This window comes from Meles meles, chromosome X (genome assembly GCF_922984935.1).
Source record: "Meles meles chromosome X, mMelMel3.1 paternal haplotype, whole genome shotgun sequence".
In the NCBI taxonomy this organism is placed as follows: domain Eukaryota; kingdom Metazoa; phylum Chordata; class Mammalia; order Carnivora; family Mustelidae; genus Meles; species Meles meles.
In genome coordinates this window covers 67,768,333-67,790,840 of record NC_060087.1, presented here as the reverse complement: position 1 = coordinate 67,790,840, position 22,508 = coordinate 67,768,333, and the positions used below count along the sequence as shown (strand labels likewise).

General features: G+C 36.7%; 1 protein-coding gene across 4 annotated transcripts in view; it reads left to right on the top strand.

Moving 5' to 3' along the window:
* BRWD3 (bromodomain and WD repeat domain containing 3) overlaps positions 1–22,508 on the top strand; it is a 235,373-nt gene that overhangs the window by 200,454 nt on the left and 12,411 nt on the right. For all 4 annotated transcript variants that reach the window (XM_045995124.1, XM_045995126.1, XM_045995127.1 and 1 more), the window contains 5 exons: positions 80–151; positions 2,126–2,278; positions 3,274–3,437; positions 3,780–3,877; positions 4,649–4,807. In XM_045995124.1, coding sequence (XP_045851080.1) covers positions 80–151; positions 2,126–2,278; positions 3,274–3,437; positions 3,780–3,877; positions 4,649–4,807 — 646 coding nt within the window. The remainder of the gene's footprint in view (positions 1–79; positions 152–2,125; positions 2,279–3,273; positions 3,438–3,779; positions 3,878–4,648; positions 4,808–22,508) is intronic.

Here is a 22,508-nt window from a genome sequence, read left to right as displayed (position 1 = left end):
TTAAATCATTATTGCTTTGTCAACTTGATATTTTGTTGTAGTAGTCTGGAAATAAAATATATCTTCTTTACCCTAATAGGGCCATCAAGAACAAGAGGGAGAATCCTCAGAGTCAGTTGTTGCAGAAAGACAAGAGCCATCTCTTTCTGAGGTAGACCCAGGTTGTCTCCTAAAAGACATGCACTGGTTGTTTTTATATTGTTCTACTTTTTAAAATTTCCATACTGTAAATGAAACTTTTATAATTTGTAAAGCTGTTTTCCAATTCTTCACACTCTTTTTGTCTTTGATTTTTTTGGTAGTTTATGTTTTTGTTTTGTTTTGTTTTGTGGGGTTCTTTTGGTTTTTTAAGGTTTTATTTATTTATTTAGTTTAATTTTTTATTTATTTTTAATTTTTTTATAAACATATAATGTATTTTTATCCCCAAGGGTACAGGTCTGTGAATCGCCAGGTTTACACACTTCACAGCACTCACCATAGCGCATACCCTCCCCAATGTCCATAACCCCACTCCCCCTCTCAAGGTTTTATTTTTTTAAAAGATTTTTTTATTTTGTTTAGATCAAGAGAGACCACAAACAGGGGGGAGGGGCAAAAGGAGAGGAAGAGAAGCATACTCCGCACTGAGTGAGGAGCCTGAACAGGGCTCGATCTCAAGACCCTGAGATCATGACCTGAGCCAAAGCCAAGAATCAAACTTTTAACCAACTAAGCCACCCAGGCACACTTGTATTGTTGGTTTTAAAATCATCACGTGTTTCCAAGTGTGTTCTTTATGGCATCTGCATAGAAAAAATTGTTTCTATAGAATAATTGGACAATATGTCTGTATTGCAGCTGATTGTATCCACTGGCACTTCATTCAGCCACCTTATGGGATATTTCAAGTTTTGGTCACATTATACAAGTCCAACATATTTCCTCTATGAAAATCTTTGTTTCATAAGCTATGTTTGTTGGAATATACTTTGGTTGTTATGATTTAAGACAAAAATATTTTTAAAAGGTTTTTTTTTAGGATTTTATTTATTTATTCAACAGAGAGAGAGAGAGAGAGAGAGATCACAAGTAGGCAGAGCAGGCTCCCCGCCGTGCAGAGAGCTCGACGTGGGGCTCAATCCCAGGACCCTGAGATCATGACCTGAGCCGAAGGCAGAGGCTTAACCCTCTGAGCCACCCAGGCACCCCGACAAAAATATTTTTAAAGATAGATTAAGAGCAATTGTGGTCTCTTACACTTGGAAAAATATTTTCACTTTTTTTTATAACTTATAATTTGTAATATACTTTTTCTCTGCCCATTCTTCTGGATTTTTGGCTTCTTCTCTGAAAGAAATGTGGTGATTGTTACTTAATGATTTTAAATGGGATGAGAGATCTAATACTGACTGTGGTTTTCATTCCAAGATGTTTAGTTCTTGATGGTTATGATATATATAAGTATAACTTTTAGATTACATTCTATGTGATAAGCCTAGGCATATCTTAACAAGACTTGAAAGATTTAGGTTAAAATAGAATCTTCTCCCTTCCCTAATCAAAATCAAACTAATTCATAATTTATGAGACACAGACCTCCAATAAAGCACAAGTGTCATATTCACTAAAAGCAGAAATATAGGAGCTAGGCACAGACATGGCCAGTTTGACCTTCAACAAATGACATTTTTGGTAGAATGCCCTCCTAGCTAGAAACAGCTTGGAAATATGTAGTTAATTTGTGACATGGAACTATGTAATTATATGTGAATAAACCCATCTTCTATCTTCATTGGGCGCTTTGCTAGGCAATTGGGGGCTCCTTCAGCCTTTAAGCAAAAAATGGAATTTTGTATTCTGTAGGGATAAAGCCAGTGGCTGTGCATTTTCTATTCTGTCACTTGAGAGAATCATATGGTTATCGATTTCAGGGTGAAGGCTAAGACTCTCCCAAAGACCCCTGCTCTTTTCCTCAGCTACCAAAGTAATTCTGTTTAAATGAATGGTTTTGATTAGAGTAGATAGTTGGCAGATTGAAGAGCAGTGTGTTTATTTCATGGTGGATTGGTGATGCAAATCTCAGTACCATTGTATTATGTAGTATTGTTACCCAGCTTGTATATTTAATAACTCTTCCTTGTAGGATTATCCAGATATTACAGACACGCCTATGGACTTCAGCACTGTGAAAGAAACTTTGGAAGCAGGAAATTATGGTAGTCCTCTGGAATTTTATAAGGATGTTCGCCAAATATTCAGCAACTCCAAAACTTATACCTCTAATAAAAAGTCAAGGGTATGCAAAAAAAAAATATTAGGTAGATTAATTACTTAAGGATTTACATATATATGTATATCAGGTAGTTTTCTTTCATTAGTTTTAAAACTGCTTATACTTTCTAAAGAAGTATATTACAGTTCTGACATGGTTACTGAAGTGTGATATTTTCCCTGTGTTTTGTCAGAACTTAAATATCTTAAGAACAAAAAAATAGTAATAATAATTTTTGTTTTTTTGTAATCACTGGTGTCTGATTAACTTTTAAATCAGTTGTGCACTAGATATATATTTGCCCACTTTCAACTTGTATAAAATGAATTTTCACTAATATCTGCAGGCATAATTTTTTTTCACTTTTGGTTTTCTTCCTACATATGTACTTACATATGTTTATATACTATTTGAAACTCTAAGTTTCATATTTTGAAGCCCTTTTTCAGCTTATATATTATGAACATTTTCCCATGTCATTATGACTCTTTGAGAACACTTCTAATGTCTCCATAGTATTCTGCTGTATGGTTGGTTTTATGTTATTTAACCAGTACCCTAGTGCTTGAGATTTAGGTGGTTTCTAGTTTTTAACTTTACATGAATAATGCTGTGGCTTTCATCTTTAACATCCTTGAGCATAATTATTTTGTGTGTGCAATTCTCTGATATTTATTTAGAATAAATTCCCAGAAGCAAAATTATTAGTGAAAGGATCAATATATTTTAACATTTTTGGTACACAATGCAAATTGTATTTTAGAATGTTGTTCCAGTTAAAATATTCACTGGCAATGTATGAGAATCTTTCTTCTACCCTTCCCAACATTGGATATGATTTTTTAAATAATCTTTGTTACTTTCTAGGAGAAAATGGTATTTTAATTCTTTAGGAAGAGGTTTTCAAATGTATAAAATTGCACATTTATTTTTTCTGAAAGATTGATGCTGATGCCAGTCTAGGTATATTTATACTTTCTATTTTATGTAATTAAAGTAGTTGATTTCTACCTTTTCAGATCTATAGCATGACACTGCGATTATCTGCCTTATTTGAAAGTCATATTAAAAATATCATCTCTGAATATAAGTCAGGAATGCAGAGTCAGAAGAGGAGAAGGCCACGGTACAGAAAACGTCTAAGAAGCAGTAGCAGTTCATTATCTAGTAGCAGAGCTCCTAGGTATGTTACACTGATGTAGAATTTTGTGTTTTAAGGCACTTTGTATATATTACCTCATTTTTTAAGGTTTATTGAATAGTTTGAGAAGATCCAAAGACCAAAAAGATTTTTTAAAAACTCTTATTATTGTGTAAAGGTGGAGTTGGTAACCCAAAGCTTTGTTTATGTGGATTTTATTATGCCAAAAGCTATTTTTTTTAATTTTGATGATTACCAGTTTGAAGCATTTCACTTAAATTATAAGGCATTTCTTTGGTCAGCTTAAGCATTTGTATCACACTGTCTATCATAATATGTTGCTGGTAGAAAAAAATGTTCATTTTTATATATTTTAAATTGTAGTCCCAAAGGGAAGCAGAAACAAATGAAGTTGCAGCCTAAAAATGACCAGAATACCTCAGTGTCTTATGCCAGGACTAGCTCTCCTTTCTCGTCTCCCGGTAAATATCTTTTGTTTTCGGTGTTCTGTATTTCAGTTTAATATGGATGGTAAGCATGTAGAAGAGGCAGCATGATTTATAGTACAAAAAACATTGGATTGGGGCGCCTGGGTGGCTCAGTGGGTTAGGCCGCTGCCTTCGGCTCAGGTCATGATCTCAGGGTCCTGGGATCGAGTCCCGCGTCAGGCTCTCTGCTCGGCGGGGAGCCTGCTTCCCTCTCTCTCTCTCTCTGCCTGCCTCTCTGTCTACTTGTGATCTCTCTCTGTCAAATAAATAAATAAAACCTTTAAAAAAAAAAAAAAAAGCATTGGATTTGGATGTAGAAAGTTATGCTGTATTCCCATTTCTTCTAATTGTGTGGCCCTGGGTAAGACATTAGGCCATAGAATTCAGTTCTATTTTTAAAATCAAAGTGTTGAGACTAGATGAATTTTGAAGTCTTTTTGTTTTACAATTCTGTTAACTATAATTTTTAACTATGTAATATCTCAGAGCACTCATTTACAACGTATTTGTAAACATAAAAATTAAAAATTCATTATCTGGGGAGGTGGTTTTATTGGACAAGTTTTTCTGACATTCTGTGCTTGAAAACTTAATGATGTGATAAAACATTTGTTCTCAATATATTCATATTTCCCTCTTCAGACAGCTTGTATTTTTGATGTTGGAGTAAAGTAACTGAGTGAGATATAGTTTTAAAAACAGCTTGTTTAATTTTCCTGAAAACATGATAATGTATGTTAATATTACAGTCTTTTTATATGTAAGTTTCAGATGCTGCTGAAGGCCTTTCGTTATATTTACTGGATGACGAAATGGATGGGCCATTTTCTTCATCGAGCTTCAGCGGTTATAGCAGGAGTGGAAATAGCCATGACCCAGGGAAGGCCAAATCATTTCGGAATAGAGTTTTACCAATTAAACAAGGTAGGAAATAAATATGGACAGCATTTATTCTCTGTTATCTTATGGTGACAGATGAATCATTTAAAAGCTGATGTGTTTAGGTAGTAAAAATTAGCATGCCCTTATAGTTAATGACAATTTTAATGTTGTATTAAATTTGAGTAAGATAGGGGTTCATATCCACAATCAGGAACAAGCCATGAGCAGATTCCAATAACTACTTCAAAATATATTTTAGTCTTTTAAAATAAAATATGAGATAATAAGGAGGAAAAACTAAATAAAGAGCTATTTCAAACCACATCCTTTTTTGAATTTGAGATAGCCCTTAAAAATATAAAGCCTATCTAAAGATGATTTTGGAATTTTTTCCTTTGTTATTAATATAGTTTAATATATGAAACATTTTTATTTTTTGTAAATTTTAATGAAAGACTAAGTAGCATATACATTATTGTTGAACTATCAATTACTTTAAAATGGACTTTTCTAAACATATAATTTATATCGGTATATGAAAAATATTGAAATATTTGATTACTTTAAAATATTTAGTGCCTTTATTTTTCCCAATTTGTATCTTTATTCTCTTCTCTGATTGTGCTGCACATTGACTACTTGTGCCACTTTCTTATCTTTTTTCCCTCCCCTTCACTATCAAGCTATTAGAATAGCCTTTATTTCTTGCTTCTGTTTTCTTTCTGTCTAAAAATTCCTTTATTTTTAATTGTCTGGCTTCTGACACCACCACTCTCCAAAAGCTGTTCTTTCCAGAATCACCAATTCTCTTTAGTAACCAACCAGTGTTCTTTTCTTAGTCTCTATCTCCTTGATTTTATCTGTCTTTACATACTATTAAATACCCCTCCTAGGAACTATTCTGCCAGGCTTCTTTCCTGATCTTATTGTACATCTCTGTTTTCTTACATTTCTGTATTTTCTGTTTCTTTTCTTTGGCTGTACTTACCTCCTATTTGCAGAGTTTTCCACAGGTTTCTTGATTTGTTTGTTTTGGGCTTTTTTTTTTTTTTCTTGGGTCTTCTGCAAATTATCTGATAACTACATCAATCATCTTTAAGCTGATGACTCTCCAAATTCACATGTATGCCTTTGTATTTTATTCTTTGGGTCAATAGCCAATAGTGTGATTGCTGGATCATAAGGTAGTTCTGTTTGTAACTTTTTGAGGACCATAATGTTTTGCACAGTGACTATACCAGATTGCATTCCCATCAGCAGTGCAAGAGGGTTCCATTCTCTTGACAACTTCTCCAACACCTGTGTTTCTTGTGTTGGTGATTTTAGACATTCTGACAGGTGTGATGTGGTATCTCATTATAGTTTTGATTTGCATTTCCCTCACAGTAAGTGACAGTGAACATCTTTTCATGTGTCTTTGGCCATCAGAATGTCTCGATGTCTTCCTTGAAGAAACGTCTGTTCATGTCTTCTGCCCATTTCTTAATTAGATTATTTGTTTTGGAGTATTTAGTTTTATAAGTTCTTTATATATTTTGGATACTAACTCTTTATTGGATATACTTGAAAATACCTTTTCCCATTCAGGAGGTTGCTATGTAGTTTTCTTAATTATGTCCTTCATTGTGTAGAAGCTTTTTATTTTGATGTAGTCCCAATAGTTTCTTTTTGCTTTTGTTTTCCTTCACTCAGGAGACATATGTAGTAAGAAGTTGCTACAACCAGTGTCAAAAAGGTCACTGCTTGTGTTCTCTTCTAGGACTTTCATGGTTTCAGGTCTCACATTTAGGTCTTTAATCCATTTTGATTTTATTTTTATGTGTGTTTCAAGAAAGTGTCTACTTTTACCCTTTTGCATGTTGCTATCCAATTTCCCCAACACCAGTTGTTGAAGAAGCTTTTTCCTATTGGATATTTCTTTCCACTTTCTTTCCAGCACCATATAGCAGTAGGATTATTTCTGGGTTTTCTATTCTGTTCCATTGTTCTGTTTGTCTTTTTTTGTGTCAGTGCCATACTATTTTGATTACTAGAGCTTTGTATTGGATGACTCCAGCTTTGCTTTTTTTTTTTTTTTAAATCAGGATTGCTTTGGCTATTTGGGGTCTTTCCATTGCCATATAAATTTTAGGATTGTTTGTTCTAGTTCTGTAAAAAAGATTGTTGGTATTTTGATTGGGATTCCAATAAAAGTGTAGATTGCTTTGGGTACTACAGATATTTTGACAATACTTATTCTTTCAATCTATGAGCATAGAATGTCTTTCCATTTCTTTGTGTCATCTTCAATTACTTTAATCAGCATTTTGTAGTTTTCATAGTCAAGGTCTTTCACCTCTTTGGTTAGGTTTATTCCTAAGTAATTGTGTAAGTGAGGTTGTTTTCTTAATTTTTCTTTCTGATGCTTCATTATTGATATATAGAAATGAAGCAGATTTCTGTACATTGATGTTTTTATACTGTGGCGTTACTAAATTTGTTTATCAGTTCTGGCAGTTTTGTATGTGTGTATATGTGTGTGGAGTCTTTCAGGTTTTCTCTATACAGTATCATGTCATCAGCAAATAGTGAAAGTTTTATTTCTTCCTTCCCTATTTGGATGAATTTTATTTCATTTTGTTACCTGATGGCTTTGTCTGGGACTTCCAGTACTATGTTGAATAAAACTGGTGAGAGTGGACAATCCTTGTCTTGTTCCTGACCTTAGAGAAAAAGCTCTTAGTTTTGCCATATTAAGGATGATTTTATCTGTGGGTTTTCATATATGGCCTTTATGATGTTCAGGTATGTTCCCTTGAAACCTACTTTATTGAACGTTTTTATCATGAATGGATGTCGTACTTTGTCAAATGCTTTTTCTTTGTCTATTGAAATAATCATATGGTTCTTATCCTTTCTCTTATTGATGTCATGTATCACATTAATTTGTGAATGTTGAACTACCTTTGCAACCCAGAAATAAAACCCACCTGTTGATGGTGAATGATTCTTCTAATTTATTGGTGGATTCAGTTTGCTACTATTTTGTTGAGGATTTTTTGCATCTGTGTTCATCAAAGGTATTGTATTGGCTTGTAATTCTATTATTCGTGGTGTCTTTATCTAGTTTTGGTATTAGGGTAAAGCTGGCCTCAGAGAATGAAGTTGGAAGTTTTCCTTCCTTTTCTATTTTTTGGAGTATTTGGAAGAGAATGAGTGTAACTCTTGTTAACTATTTGGTAGAATTCTCCTGTGAAGCCATCTGGCTCTGGACTTTTGTTTCTTCTGTGTTTTTGATTACTGATTCAATTTCTTTGCTGGTTTTATTGTTTCCAGATTTTCTATATCTTCTTGTTTCACTTGTGATAGTTTATATGTTTCTAAGCATGTATCCATTTCTTCCAGGGTTGTTCAGTTGGTATATTGTTGGTATATATAGTTTTTCATAGTGTTCTCTTATGGTTGTTTGTATTTCTGTGGTATTGGGTGTTATTTCTCCTAATTGTGATTTTACTTATTTGACCCTTTATCCTTTTTTCATCTTAAATCTAACTAGAGATTTATCAATTTGATTGATTTTTTTTTCCAAACAACCAGCTCCTGGTTCTATTGATCTGTTCTGTTATTGTTTTAGTTTCTGTATCATTTATTTTTCCTCTAATCTTTGCTATTTCTCTCTTTCTGCTGGCTATAGGTTTTGTTTTTCTTTTTCTAGCTCCTTTAGGTATAAGGGTAGGTTGTTGAAGATTTTTCTTTCACTTTGAGGTAGGCATATATTATTATTACCCTCCCTCTTAGGACCAATTTTTCTGCATTCCAAAGGTTTTGGACCATTCTGTTTTCATTTTCATTTGTTTCCATATATATTTTATTTCTTCTTCATTTCCTAGTTGACCATGCATTATTTAGTACCATTTTATTTGACCTCCATATATTTGTGGTCTTTCCTCATTTTTTTCTTGTAGTTGACTTCCTAGTTTCATAGCATTATGGTCAGAAAAGATGCATGGTATGACTTTGATCTTCTTGAACTTGTTTAGGCTTCTTTTGTGGCCTAATGCATCATCTGTTCTGGAGACAGTACCATGTACACCTGAAAAGAATGTGTATTCTGCTATCTTAGGATAGATTGTTCTGAATATATGTGTTAAATCCATCTGTTTCAATATGTCATTCGAAGCCATTATTTCCTCATTGATGTTCTGTTTAGAGGATCTGTTCATTCATGTAAATGTGCTGTTAAAGTCCCCTGCTATTGTTGTATTATTATCAATTAGTTGCTTTATGTTTGTTATTAATTGTTGTATATATTTGGGTGTTCCTATGTTAGATGTATAAATATTTACAGTTGTTTTATATTCTTGTTAAACTCTTCATCGGCTAGTGTCCTTGGTCTCTTCTTACAGTCTTTGTTTTAAAACTAATTTGTTCTTGGGGCACCTGGGTTGCTCAGTGTTTTAAGCTGCTGCCTTCGGCTCAGGTCATGATATCAGGGTCCTGGGATCGAGTCCCGCATCGGACTCTCTGCTCTTCAGGGAGCCTGCTTCCCTCTCACTCTCTCTGCCTGCTTCCCTGCCTACTTGTGATCTCTCTCTGTCAAATAAATGAATAAAATCTTTTAAAAAAACTAGTTTGTTCTTTATAAGTATCACTACTTTGGCTTTCTTTTGACATACATTTGTATGATAGATATTTCTCCATCCCTTCAATTTCAGTTTGCATGTACCTTTAGGTCTAAAATGAATCTCCCTTGTTTGAGGAAAGCATCTGCATCCTGAAGACTGACTGGGAAGCCCAGGCTTTGTGTGAATGTACTAACCTCTGCCTATAGACTTCTTCACAGCTTGCTCCTACTTCCAGCTCCTGGGCCCGAGCCATGGCTTCCAGCCCAGCTGTCTGTCCGTGTTGCAGACCAGCTTCCCCCACAGCCCATATCCTTCTGTCCTGCCCATTTCTCCTGCTTAATGAGGTTTTGTGCCATTTGGGTACTTTTCCATAAGTTGGCCCTTGTATTCATAGAGACTTTAGAAGATTTTTGATAGAAACCAAGAACCTCCTTTCAGTTTCGAGCAGGTTTATCTCTAGATTCCAACCCAAAAAATTATGTACCTTTCTAGTTTAGTCAGATTTGTGGATGGCCTCTCTCCCTTTCCCATTCTACATTCTTAGTCCTATGTTACCTTTATGTCTCAGAAATGGTGAAATGTACATCAATCCAATAAAATATGAAATACCCCCCAAATATAGATAAATAAACAAATAAACACATAAAATGAATTTCATCATAGGCACCTTGTAGATGGATCTCATTTTTTTAATCCTTTCTGTCACCCTGTGTATTTTGATTTTAACATTTTTTAGTCCATTTACATTCAGAGTAATTATAGATAGATATGTATTTAGTAACATTTTATGACTTGTTTTGTAGTTATTTCTGAAGATTTTCTCTGATCCTTTTTTGTCTTTCTCTTTCATGTTTTGCTGATTTTTAGTGATATGTTTCTCTTTATTCTTTGCGTATTTATTAGAGGTTTTTAATATATGGTTACCTGTACATATATATGTAACCTCTTCTGTATATAGGAGTGTATATTAAGTTGTAATCCTTAAAGTTGAACTCATTCCTTACTCCTCTCCCCATGCTTTAAATACATGTTGTTATATATCCTTTTATCTTGTGAGTTCCTTTCCTGATATTTTCACAGAAATATTCATCTTTAGTGCTTTAATGTTTCCTACCTTTATATTGTAACTTTCCTCTCTCCCTTATACTCAGAGTCCCCTTAAATATTTCTTATAGGACTGGTTTAATGGTTATAAACTCCTTTAGTTCTTGAAAGGGAAACTCTACCTCTTCTTCTCTTCTGAATGATACCCTTGCTAGATAGAGTACTCTTGGCTGTAGATTTTTTCCATTCTACACTTTGAGTAATCATTCCACTCCCTTCTGTTGAAAAATCTCCTGCTAGTCTTAGGGATTTTCCCTTCTATGTTACTATCTTTTGTCTTGATGACTTAAAAATTTTCTCTTTATCACTGTATTTTGCCAATTTAATTACAATATGTCTTGGTATAGATCTGCTTTTGTTGGTCTCGTTGGGAATGAGTCAGTGAGTTCCTTATATCTATTCTCATTTTGTGTATTCTTTTCTCTATCTTTGGTTCGGCTTTAATACTTTACATTATTGTGTCTTCTAGGTTACTCATTTGTTCCTCTGCTTCTTCTGTTGTTCTCTTCATTCCATCAAGAGTGTTTCTCATTTTGTTTATCATACCCTTTATCTCTGCTATGTTCTTCCTTATCTCTGTGTTAGGGTTCTCATTCATGTCTTTCACATTTTTCTCAAGTCCTGTGAGGATCCTTATGGTGGTTTCTTTAAATTCTCTATCAGGCATGTTACTTAGAGTTCACTTCAGATTCTGGCCATGGCCTGGTCCTCTTCTTTCATTTGGGATAAATTTATCTTTATCTTCATTTTGTCTGCCTCTCTGTGTCTGTATCTCTGAGTTAGGAAAGTCATCTATGTCTTTTGCTCTTGAAAGTAGTGACTTTATGAAGAAGGGCACCTTCAATGCAGAGTCTCCTGTTCACCAGAACCTGTCCCTTCATGAGAGTATCCATTGTGTGTTGTTTATGCCTTGCTGTCATGTCCGAGTCACCTTCCCTTTCAATGCAGTCATCTGAACTGACTCTCTGCTTTTCCTGGGCTGTGCCTGCTCTGTCATATTAGTGGCACCAGGCAGACCAGCTCTGGGGGATATGCCCACCAGGGAAGTAGGGGCATGGCAGGGCTGTTAGCAGAATTTGTTCTGGGCTACTAGTTTTTAGTTTTAAGTCAAAATCCTGAGGTGCTACAGCAGCTGGGTCCATGCATCAGGGTGGCTAGGTGTGTCACAATGCCTTTGTGGCTCAGGATGGCCAGGCAACAGGGCAGGGCTTGGCAACTGAACATGGTGTGCTTTGGCAGCTGTGCAGCTGGTGACTGGGTGGGTCCCCACAACATTAACAAAATTTGCCCTTAGTCAAGGGTCCAGGCCAGCAGTCTTGGAGTAGGCAAGTCCTCAGGAGAACTTGTGAGCTTGGTGCACTGCTAGTGGGTTAGGTATCTGTGCAGTCCCACCTCCTGCACATGGCCCATTGTTTATGCTAGAGAGCAGGAGAGGAAAACAGCACCTGCCAGCTCTCTTGTTTTTGGAGAAGTCCCTCAACGTGCTCCAAAATCGGTATGAACAGGTCTCCTTTTTGCCCCCACTTATGTAAACTGCCATTTTTATGTTGCCTTCTGGCGCAGGCTGCTATCTCTTTAAGGGTAGCTAGCCAGGTATCACTCACCTTCCAAAGTTGCCCAGTGTTGTTAAAGCTCCAGGCTCCCAAGTCCCAGTGGTTAAACACAGGAATTCAGTCCCTGTGGTTTTCAAAGCCAAACATTATGGGGATCAGTCTTCCCTATGTGAGCTCCTTGGTGTGAGGGCCCATTTCTCTGCCATCTGTACTCACATAGCTCTCTTCTAGCAGCCTCCCCCATGTTTATGACATTCCTAACCTTTTGGATGCAGCTTCTTCTCTGTATTTAGTTGTGGAGTTTGTTCTTCCCATCTTTGGATCACTCTTCTATTTATTGACTTGGACATGGATGATAATCTACTGAAAACATGGGACAGGGTGAGCTCAGGGTCCTCCTACTCCATCATCTTCCCAAACTCATCTCTCCTCTTGTCTTTTTTTTCTCTCTTTTATATGAAGTTTTCTGTTTTAATTACAGTATAGTTAACATACAATGTTACATTAGTTTTTGGTATATAATATAGTGATTCAAAAATTCTATACATTACTCAGTGTTCATAATGATAAGTGTACTCTTTAATCCCCTTCACCTATCTCACCCATCCTTCACCCTCTGGTAACCATCAGTTTGTTCTCCATAGTTAAAAATGTCTCCTGTTTTTTTTTCTCTTTTTTCCTTTGCTCATTTATTTTGTTTCTTATCTCCCACATGTGAGTAAAATTATATGGTCTTTGGTTATCTTTGACTGACTTGTTTTGTGTATCATTATACTCTCTAGCTCTATCCATGTCATGGTAGATGCAAGATTTCACTTTTTGTGGCTGATGAATATTCCATTACACACACACATACACAGCACCTTCTTTATCCATTCATGTATCAATGGACAATTGGGTTCTTTTCGTAATTTGGCTATTGTAAATAGTGCTGCAATAAATGTAAGAGTGCATATATCCCTTTGAATTAATATTTTGGTATTCTTTGGATAAATACCTAGTAGTGCAATGGCTAGATCATAGGGTAGTTCTATTTTTAACTTTTTGAGGAAATTCCATGCTGTTTTTCAGAGTGGGTGCACTAGTTTGCATTCCTAAAAACAGTGCAAGAGTGTTCCTCTTACTCTATATCCTTACCAACACCTGTTTCTTGTGTTATTGAATTTAACAATTCTGTTAGGTCAGAAGTGATATCTCATTGAAGTTTTGATTTGCACTTTTTCATATACGTACAATAAACATTAATTTCCTCACAGTTCTGGGGGCTCAAAGTCTAAGATGAAGGTGCCAGCAGAGTATCTGGTCAGGATTCTCTTCCTAGATTGCTGATGGCTGCCTTCTTGATGTGCCATCACATGACTTTTTCATTGTATATCCACAGACAGGAAGAGAGAATGAGCTCTGCTCTCTTCCTTTTCTTTTAAGGAAAGCAATTCTAGTACTTTAACACCTACACTTAAGACTTCATTTAATTTTAATGACTTCCTTATAGAATATGTATCCAAATATAGACACATTGGGGCATAGGACTTTAGCATATATAACTTTTTTAAGTTTTTATTTAAAGTCTAGTTAGTTAACATACAGTGTTTTGTATTAGTTTCAAGTATACAATACAGCAGTTCAACGCTTCCATACAATAGTTGGTGCTCAACACAAGTGCACTCCTTAATCCCCATGACCTATTTAACCCACCTCCCACCAACCTCTCCTCTGATAACCATTAGTTTGTTCTGAACAGTTAAAATTCTTTTTCTTAGGTTGCTTCTCTTGCTCTTTTTTTCCCCTGTGCTCGTTTGTTTGGTTTCTTCGAGTTCACATATGAGTGAAATTATATGGTATTTCTCTTTCTTTGACTTATTTCACTTAGCATAATACTCTTTAGCTCCATTTATGGCATCGCATGAGTAATATTCTATTGTTTATGTATACCACATCTTTATTCATTCATCAATGGACATCTGGGGTCTTTCCATAATTTGGCTATTGTAGATAATATTGGTATAAACATGGGAGGGCATGTATTGGAATTAGTATTTTGGTATTCTCTGAGTAAATACCTAGTAGTGCAATTGCTGGATCTTAGGGTAGTTGTGTTTTTTAACTTTTTGAGGAACCTCCATACTATTTCCCATAGTGGCTGCCTCAGTTATCATTCCTACCCAGTAGTGTAAGAAGATTCCGCTTTCTTCACATCCTCACAAACATGTGTTGTTTCCTCTCTGGTTGGCTTTTAGCAATTCTGACAGATGTGCAGCGATATCTTATTGTAGTTTTGATTTGTATTTTCCTGATAATGAGTGATGTTGAACATCTTTTCATGTGTCCATTGGCCATCTGTATATCTTCTTTGGAAAATATCTATTCATGTCTTCTGTCCGGTTTTATTTATTTATTTATTTATTTATATCTGTCCAGTTTTAAATTGGATTATTTGTTTTTTGGGTGTTGTTTTATAACTTCTTTATGTATTTTGGATACCAACCCTTTATCAGATATGTCATTTGCAAATATATTATCCCATTCTGTTGTTTGCCTTTTAGTTTTATTGATTGTTTCCTTTGCTGTGAAGAAGTTTTTTCATTTTTATTTTTAATGATATTTATTTATTCATTTGAGAGACAGAGAGAGAGCACAAACAGGGGGAGCAACAGAGAGGGAGAAGCAGGCTCCCAGCTGAGGAGGGAGCCCAGTGTGGGGCTCAATCCCAGGACCCTGGGATCATGACCTGAGCTGAAGGCAGATGCTTAACTGACTGAGCCACCCAGGCATCCCCATCCAGTTACTTTATAAGTGCATTTCTACTTAGTCTGTCTCTGAGCCATGCAGGCACCCCCAGAAGCTTTTAATTTTAATGAAGTCCCAGTAGTTTATTTTTGCTTTTATTTCCCTTGCCTCAGGAGATACATCTAGAAAGAAAATACTATGGCCAATGTCAAAGAGGCTACTGCCTGTGTTCTCCTATAGATTGTTAATGGTTTCCTGTCTTTCATCCATTTTGAATTTACTTTTGTGTTTGGTGTAAGAAAGTGGGTCAGGTTCATTATTTTTCATGTCGCTGTCCAGTTTTCCCAGCACCATTTTTGAAGAGATTGTCTTTTACCCATTGAATATTCTTTCCCCCCTTGTTGAAGATTAATTGGCCAAATAATTGTAGGTTCATTTCCTGGTTCTCTGTTCTGTTCCATTGATCTGTGTGTCTGTTTTTGTGCCAGTACCGTACTGTTTTCATCATTACAGCTTTGTGATGTAACTTGAATTCCAGAACTGTGATGCCTCCAGCTTTGCTTTTGTTTTTCAAGATTGCTTTGCCTATCTGGGGTTTTGAGGTCCATAGAAATTTTAGTGTTATTAATTCTAGCTCTGTGAAAAATGCTATTGATATTTTGATAGGGATTATATTAAATATGTAGATTTCTTTAGGTAATAAAGACATTTTAACAGTATTTGTTCTTCTGTTCTATGAGTGTAAGAGGGTCTTTCCATTTCCTTGTGTTATCTTTAATTTCTTTCATCAGTGATATGTAGTTTTTAGATGACAGGTCTTTCAACTCCTTGGTTATGTTTATACCTAAGTATCATAGTTTTGGTGCAGTTATATAAGGGATCATTTTCTGAATTTTTGTTTCTGCTGCTTCATTATTGGTTTAGAGAAATGCAACAGATTTCTGTACATTGATTTTGTGTCCTGAAGTTTTGCTAAATTTGTTCATCAGTTCTATCAGTTTTTTTGGTGGTCTTTTGGGTTTAGTATATATGATACTATGATACATGTTTTACTTCTTCCTTGCTTATCCGTATGCTTTTTATTTCTTTTTGTTGTCTGATTGCTAGGGCTAGGATTTCCAGTACTATGTTAAATAACCGTAGTGAGAGTGGACATCCCTGTCTTATTCCTGACCTTAGAGGAAAAGCTCTCAGCTTTTCCGCCAGTGGGAATGATACTAGCTCTGGGTTTTTCATATATCTCCTTTATTATGTTGAGGTATGTTCCCTCTGAACCTACTTAATTGAGCATTTTTATCATGATATTGTACTTTGTTAAATACTATTTCTGAATGTATTGTCATAATCATATGGGTCTTATCCTTTCCTTTATTAATGTTGTGTATCATGCTGATTTTTTTTGTTTTGTTTTGTTTTGTTTTGTTTTTTCCATTTTATTTATTTTTTCAGCGTAACAGTATTCATTGTTTTTCACAACACCCAGTGCTCCATGCAAAACGTGCCCTCCCTATTACCCACCACCTGTTCCCCCAACCTCCCACCCCTGACCCTTCAAAACCCTCAGGTTGTTTTTCAGAGTCCATAGTCTCTTATGGTTCGCCTCCCCTTCCAAATTTTTTTTTTACTATCCATATAATGTATTTTTATCCCCAGGGGTACAGGTCTGTGAATCGCCAGGTTTACACACTTCACAGCACTCACGATAGCACATACCCTCCCCAATGTCCATAGCCCCCTCCCCCTCTCCCAATCCCACCTCCCCCCAGCAACCCCCAGTTTGTTTTGTGAAATTAAGAGTCAATTATGGTTTGTCTCCTTCCCAATCCCATCTTGTTTCATTTATTCTTCTCCTATCCCCCTAACCCCCCATGTTGCTTCTCCATGTCCTCATATCAGGGAGATCATATGATAGTTGTCTTTCTCCGATTGACTTATTTCACTAAGCATGATACCCTCTAGTTCCATCTACATCGTCGCAAATGGCAAGATTTCATTTCTTTTGATGGCTGCATAGTATTCCATTGTGTATATATACCACTTCTTCTTTATCCATTCATCTGTTGATGGACATCTAGGTGCTTTCCATAGTTTGGCTATTGTAGACATTGCTGCTATAAACATTCGGGTACACGTGCCCCTTCGGATCACTATGTTTGTATCTTTAGGGTGAATACCCAGTAGTGCAATTGCTGGGTCATAGGGTAGTTCTATTTTCAACATTTTGAGGAACCTCCATGCTGTTTTCCAGAGTGGTTGCACCAGCTTGCATTCCCACCAACAGTGGAGGAGGGTTCCCCTTTCTCCGCATCCTCGCCAGCATCTGTCATTTCCTGACTTGTTAATTTTAGCCATTCTGACTGCTGTGAGCTGGTATCTCATTGTGGTTTTGATTTGTATTTCCCTGATGCCCAGTGATGTGGAGCATTTTTTCATTTGTCTGTGGGCCATCTGGATTTCTTCTTTGCAGAAATGTCTGTTCATGTCCTCTGCCCATTTCTTGATTGGATTGTTTGTTCTTTGGGTGTTGAGTTTGCTAAGTTCCTTATAGATTTTGGATACTAGCCCTTTATCTGATAAGTCGTTTGCAAATATCTTCTCCCATTCTGTCAGTTGTCTTTTGGTTTTGTTAACTGTTTCCTTTGCTGTGCAAAAGCTTTTGATCTTAATGAAATCCCAATAGTTCATTTTTGCCCTTGCTTCCCTTGCCTTTGCCGTTGTTCCTAGGAAGATGTTGCTACGGCTGAGGTCGAAGAGGTTGATGCCTGCATTCTCCTCAAGGATTTTGATGGATTCCTTTCTCACATTGAGGTCCTTCATCCATTTGGAGTCTATTTTCGTGTGTGGTGTAAGGAAGTGGTCCAATTTCATTTTTCTGCATGTGGCTGTCCAATTTTCCCAGCACCATTTATTGAAGAGGCTGTCTTTTTTCCATTGGACATTCTTTCCTGCTTTGTCGAAGATTAGTTGACCATGGAGTTGAGGGTCGATTTCTGGGCTCTCTATTCTGTTCCACTGATCTATGTGTCTGTTTTTGTGCCAGTACCATGCTGTCTTGATGATGACGGCTTTGTAATAGAGCTTGAAGTCTGGAATTGTGATGCCACCAACTTTGGCTTTCTTTTTCAATATTCCTTTGGCTATTCGAGGTCTTTTCTGGTTCCATATAAATTTTAGGATTATTTGTTCCATTTCTTTGAAAAAAAATGGATGGTATTTTGATAGGGATTGCATTAAATGTGTAGATTGCTTTAGGTACCATGGACATTTTCACAATATTTATTCTGCCAATCCAGGAGCATGGAACATTTTTCCATTTCTTTGTGTCTTCCTCAATTTCTTTCATGAGTACTTTATAATTTTCTGTGTATAGATTCTTAGCCTCTTTGGTTAGGTTTATTCCTAGGTATCTTATAGTTTTGGGTGCAATTGTAAATGGGATTGCCTCCTTAATTTCTCTTTCTTCTGTCTTGTTGTTGGTGTACAGAAATGCAACTGATTTCTGTGCATTGATTTTATATCCTGACACTTTACTGAATTCTTGTACAAGTTCTAGCAGTTTTGGAGTGGAGTCTTTTGGGTTTTCCACATATAGTATCATATCATCTGCGAAGAGTGATAGTTTGACTTCTTCTTTACCAATTTGGATGCCTTTAATTACTTTTTGTTGTCTGATTGCTGAGGCTAGGACTTCTAGTACTATGTTGAATAGCAGTGGTGAAAATGGACATCCCTGTCGTGTTCCTGACCTTAACAGAAAAGCTTTAAGTTTTTCGCCATTGAGAATGATATTTGCGGTGGGTTTTTCGTAGATAGCTTTGATAATATTGAGGTATGTGCCCTCTATCCTTACACTTTGAAGAGTTTTGAACAGGAAGGGATTCTGTACTTTGTCAAATGCTTTTTCAGCATCTATTGAGAGTATCATATGGTTCTTGTTCTTTCTTTTATTAATGTGTTGTATCATATTGATTGATTTGCGGATGTTGAACCAACCCTGCAGCCCAGGAATAAATCCCACTTGGTCGTGGTGAATAATCCTTTTAATGTACTGTTGAATCCTATTGGCTAGTATTTTGGCGAGAATTTTTGCGTCTGTGTTCATCAAGGATATTGGTCTGTAGTTCTCTTTTTTGGTGGGATCCTTGTCTGGTTTTGGGATCAAGGTGATGCTGGCCTCATAAAATGAGTTTGGACGTTTTCATTCCATTTCTATTTTTTTGGAACAGTTTCAGGAGAATAGGAATTAGCTCTTCTTTAAATGTTTGGTAGAATTCCCCTGGGAAGTCGTCTGGCCCTGGGCTTTTGTTTGTTTGGAGATGTTTGATGACTGTTTCAATCTCCTTACTGGTTATGGGCCTGTTCAGGTTTTCTATTTCTTCCTGGTTCAGTTGTGGTAGTTTATATGTCTCTAGGAATGCATCCATTTCTTCCAGATTGTCAAATTTGTTGGCGTAGAGTTGCTCATAGTATGTTCTTATAATTGTCTGTATTTCTTTGGTGTTAGTTGTGATCTCTCCTCTTTCATTCATGATTTTATTTATTTGGGTCCTTTCTCTTTTCTTTTTGATGAGTCTGGCCAGGGGTTTATCAATCTTATTGATTCTTTCAAAGAACCAGCTCCTAGTTTCATTGATTTTTTCTTCAAATTTTTTTCTTTTTTGGTTTCTATTTCATTGATTTCTGCTCTGATCTTTATGATTTCTCTTCTCCTGCTGGCTTTAGGGTTTCTTTCTTGTTCTTTCTCCAGCTCCTTTACGTGTAGGGTTAGGTTGTGTACTTGAGACCTTTCTTGTTTCTTGAGAAAGGCTTGTACAGCTATATATTTTCCTCTCAGGACTACCTTGGCTGTGTCCCACAGATTTTGAACCGTTGTGTTTTCATTATCATTTGTTTCCATGAATTTTTTCAATTCTTCTTTAATTTCCTGGTTGACCCATTCATTCTTTAGAAGAATGCTGTTTAGTCTCCATGTATTTGGGTTCTTTCCAGCTTTCCTCTTGTGATTGAGTTCTAGCTTCAGAGCACTGTGGTCTGAAAATATGCAGGGAATGATCCTAATCTTATGATACCGGTTGAGACCTGATTTGTGACCCAGGATGTGATCTATTCTGGAGAAGGTTCCATGTGCACTAGAGTAGAATGTGTATTCTGTTGCTTTGGGATGAAATGTTCTGAATAGATCTGTGATGTCCATCTAGTCCAGTGTGTCATTTAAGGCCTTTATTTCCTTGTTGATCTTTTGCTTGGATGATCTGTCCATTTCAGTGAGGGGAGTGTTCAAGTCCCCTACTATTATTGTATTATTATTGATGTGTTTCTTTGATTTTGTTATTAATTGGTTGATATAGTTGGCTGCTCCCACGTTAGGGGCATAGATATTTAAAATTGTTAGATCTTCTTGTTGGACAGACCCTTTGAGTAGGATATAGTGTCCTTCCTCATCTCTTATTATCGTCTTTGGCTTAAAATCTAATTGATCTGATATAAGGATGCCACCCCAGCTTTCTTCTGATGCCCATTAGCATGGTAAATTGTTTTCTACCCCCTCCATTTAAATCTGGAGGTGTCTTCGCGTCTAAAATGAGTTTCTTGTAGGCAACATACTGATGGGTTTTGTTTTTTTATCCATTCTGATACCCTGTGTCTTTTGATTGGGGCATTTAGCCCATTAACATTCAGGGTAACTATTGAGAGATATGAATTTAGTGCCATTATTAGTCTGTAAGGTGACTGTTACTGTATATTGTCTCTGTACCTTTCTGATCTACTACTTTTAGTTTCTCTCTTTGCTTAGAGGACTCCTTTCAATATTTCCTGTAGAGATGGTTTAGTGTTTGCAAATTCTTTCAGTTTTTGTTTGTCCTGGAAGCTTTTTATCTCTCCTTCTATTTTCAATGATAGCCTAGCTGGATAGAGTATTCTTGGCTGCATGTTTTTCTCGTTTAGTGCTCTGAATATATCATGCCAGCTCTTCCTGGCCTGCCAGGTCTCTGTGGATAAGTCTGCCGCCAATCTAATATTTTTACCATTGTATGTTACAGACTTCTTTTCTCGGGCTGCTTTCAGGATTTTCTCTTTGTCACTAAGACTTGTAAATTTTACTATTAAGTGACGGGGTGTGGACCTATTCTTGTTGACTTTGAGGGGGGTTCTCTGCATCTCCTGGATTTTGATGCTTGTTCCCTTTGCCATATTAGGGAAATTCTCTCCAATAATTCTCTCCAATAGACCTTCTGCTCCCCTCTCTCTTTCTTCTTCTTCTGGAATCCCAATTATTCTAATGTTGTTTCGTCTTATGGTGTCACTTATCTCTCGAATTCTCCCCTCATGGTCCAGTAGCTGTTTGTCCCTCTTTTGTTCAGCTTCTTTATTCTCTGTCATTTGGTCTTCTATATCACTAATTCTTTCTTCTGCCTCATTGATCCTAGCAGTGAGAGCCTCCATTTTTGATTGCACCTCATTAATAGCTTTTTTGATTTCAACTTGGTTAGATTTTAGTTCTTTAATTTCTCCAGAAAGGGCTTTAATATCTCCAGAGAGGGTTTCTCTAATATCTTCCATGCCTTTTTCGAGCCCGGCTAGAATGTTCAGAATCGTCATTCTGAACTCTTGATCTGACATATTACCAATGTCTGTGTTGATTAGGTCCCTAGCCTTCGGTACTGGCTCTTGTTCTTTTGTTTGTGGTGATTTTTTCCTCCTTGTCATTTTGTCCAGATAAGAGGATATGAAGGAGGAAATAAAATACTAAAAGGGTGGCAAAGACCCCAGAAAAATGCGCTGTAACCAAATCAGAAGAGACCCCAAATTGTGGGGGGGGGAAAGGGGATAAAAAGAGGTTCAGAAAAAAAAAGAAAAAAATTTAAATAATAAAACAAATAAAGAAAAAATATAAAAAAGAAAGAAAAAAAATATACATTTAGATAAACTAGTCAAAAAACGTTAAAAAAGAAAAGGGTAAAAGTTTTAAAAAATTTAGCAGAAGAAGAAAAAAGAAAAAAGAAAAAAAATTGAAAAAAAGAAAAAAAAATTGAAGTAGCCGCAAGACTAAAGAATCATGGGGAGAAAGTCATGAGTTCCGTGCTTTGCTTTCTCCTCCTCTGGAATTGCGCTGTTGTCTTAGGAATTGAACCTACTTTCCTTGATAGATGAACTTCGTCCTGGCTGGATATTTTGTTGATCTTCTGGGGGAGGGGCCTGTTGTAGTGACTCTCAAGTGTCTTTGCCGGAGGCGGGATTGCACCGCCCTTACTGGCGGCTGGACTAAGTAATCAGCTCGGGTTCACTTTTGGGAGCTTCTGTTCCCTGAACGCTTTCCGTAGAGTTCTGGAGGACAGGAATGAAAATGGCGGCCTCCTAGTCTCCGGCCTGGAGAAGCCGAGAGCCTGGGGCCCCACTCTTCAGTGCGCCCCCAGAGGACAGCACCCAATTACTCCCGTATCCCCAACCTCTAGCCGCGCTCTGAGCTCACCCAGCCCGCGACCAGTTCAAGGTAACCCCGAGCTGAGAGGTCAGTCCTCGGCTCTGTCTCTGCAGCCGGCTTCTCCGTTCTAATACCTGCGAGCTCTCCGACACTCTGACACCCCCGATCCTTTTGTGACCCTGCGGGACCTGGGGCCACACTGACCCCGCGTGGGCTTCACCCTGGTTTAGCCTCTGGAGCAGTGTCCCTCAGTGGAACAGACTTTTAAAAGTCCTGATTTTGTGCTCCGTTCCTCCGCCTCATGCTGATTTTTTTGCAAATATTAAACCACT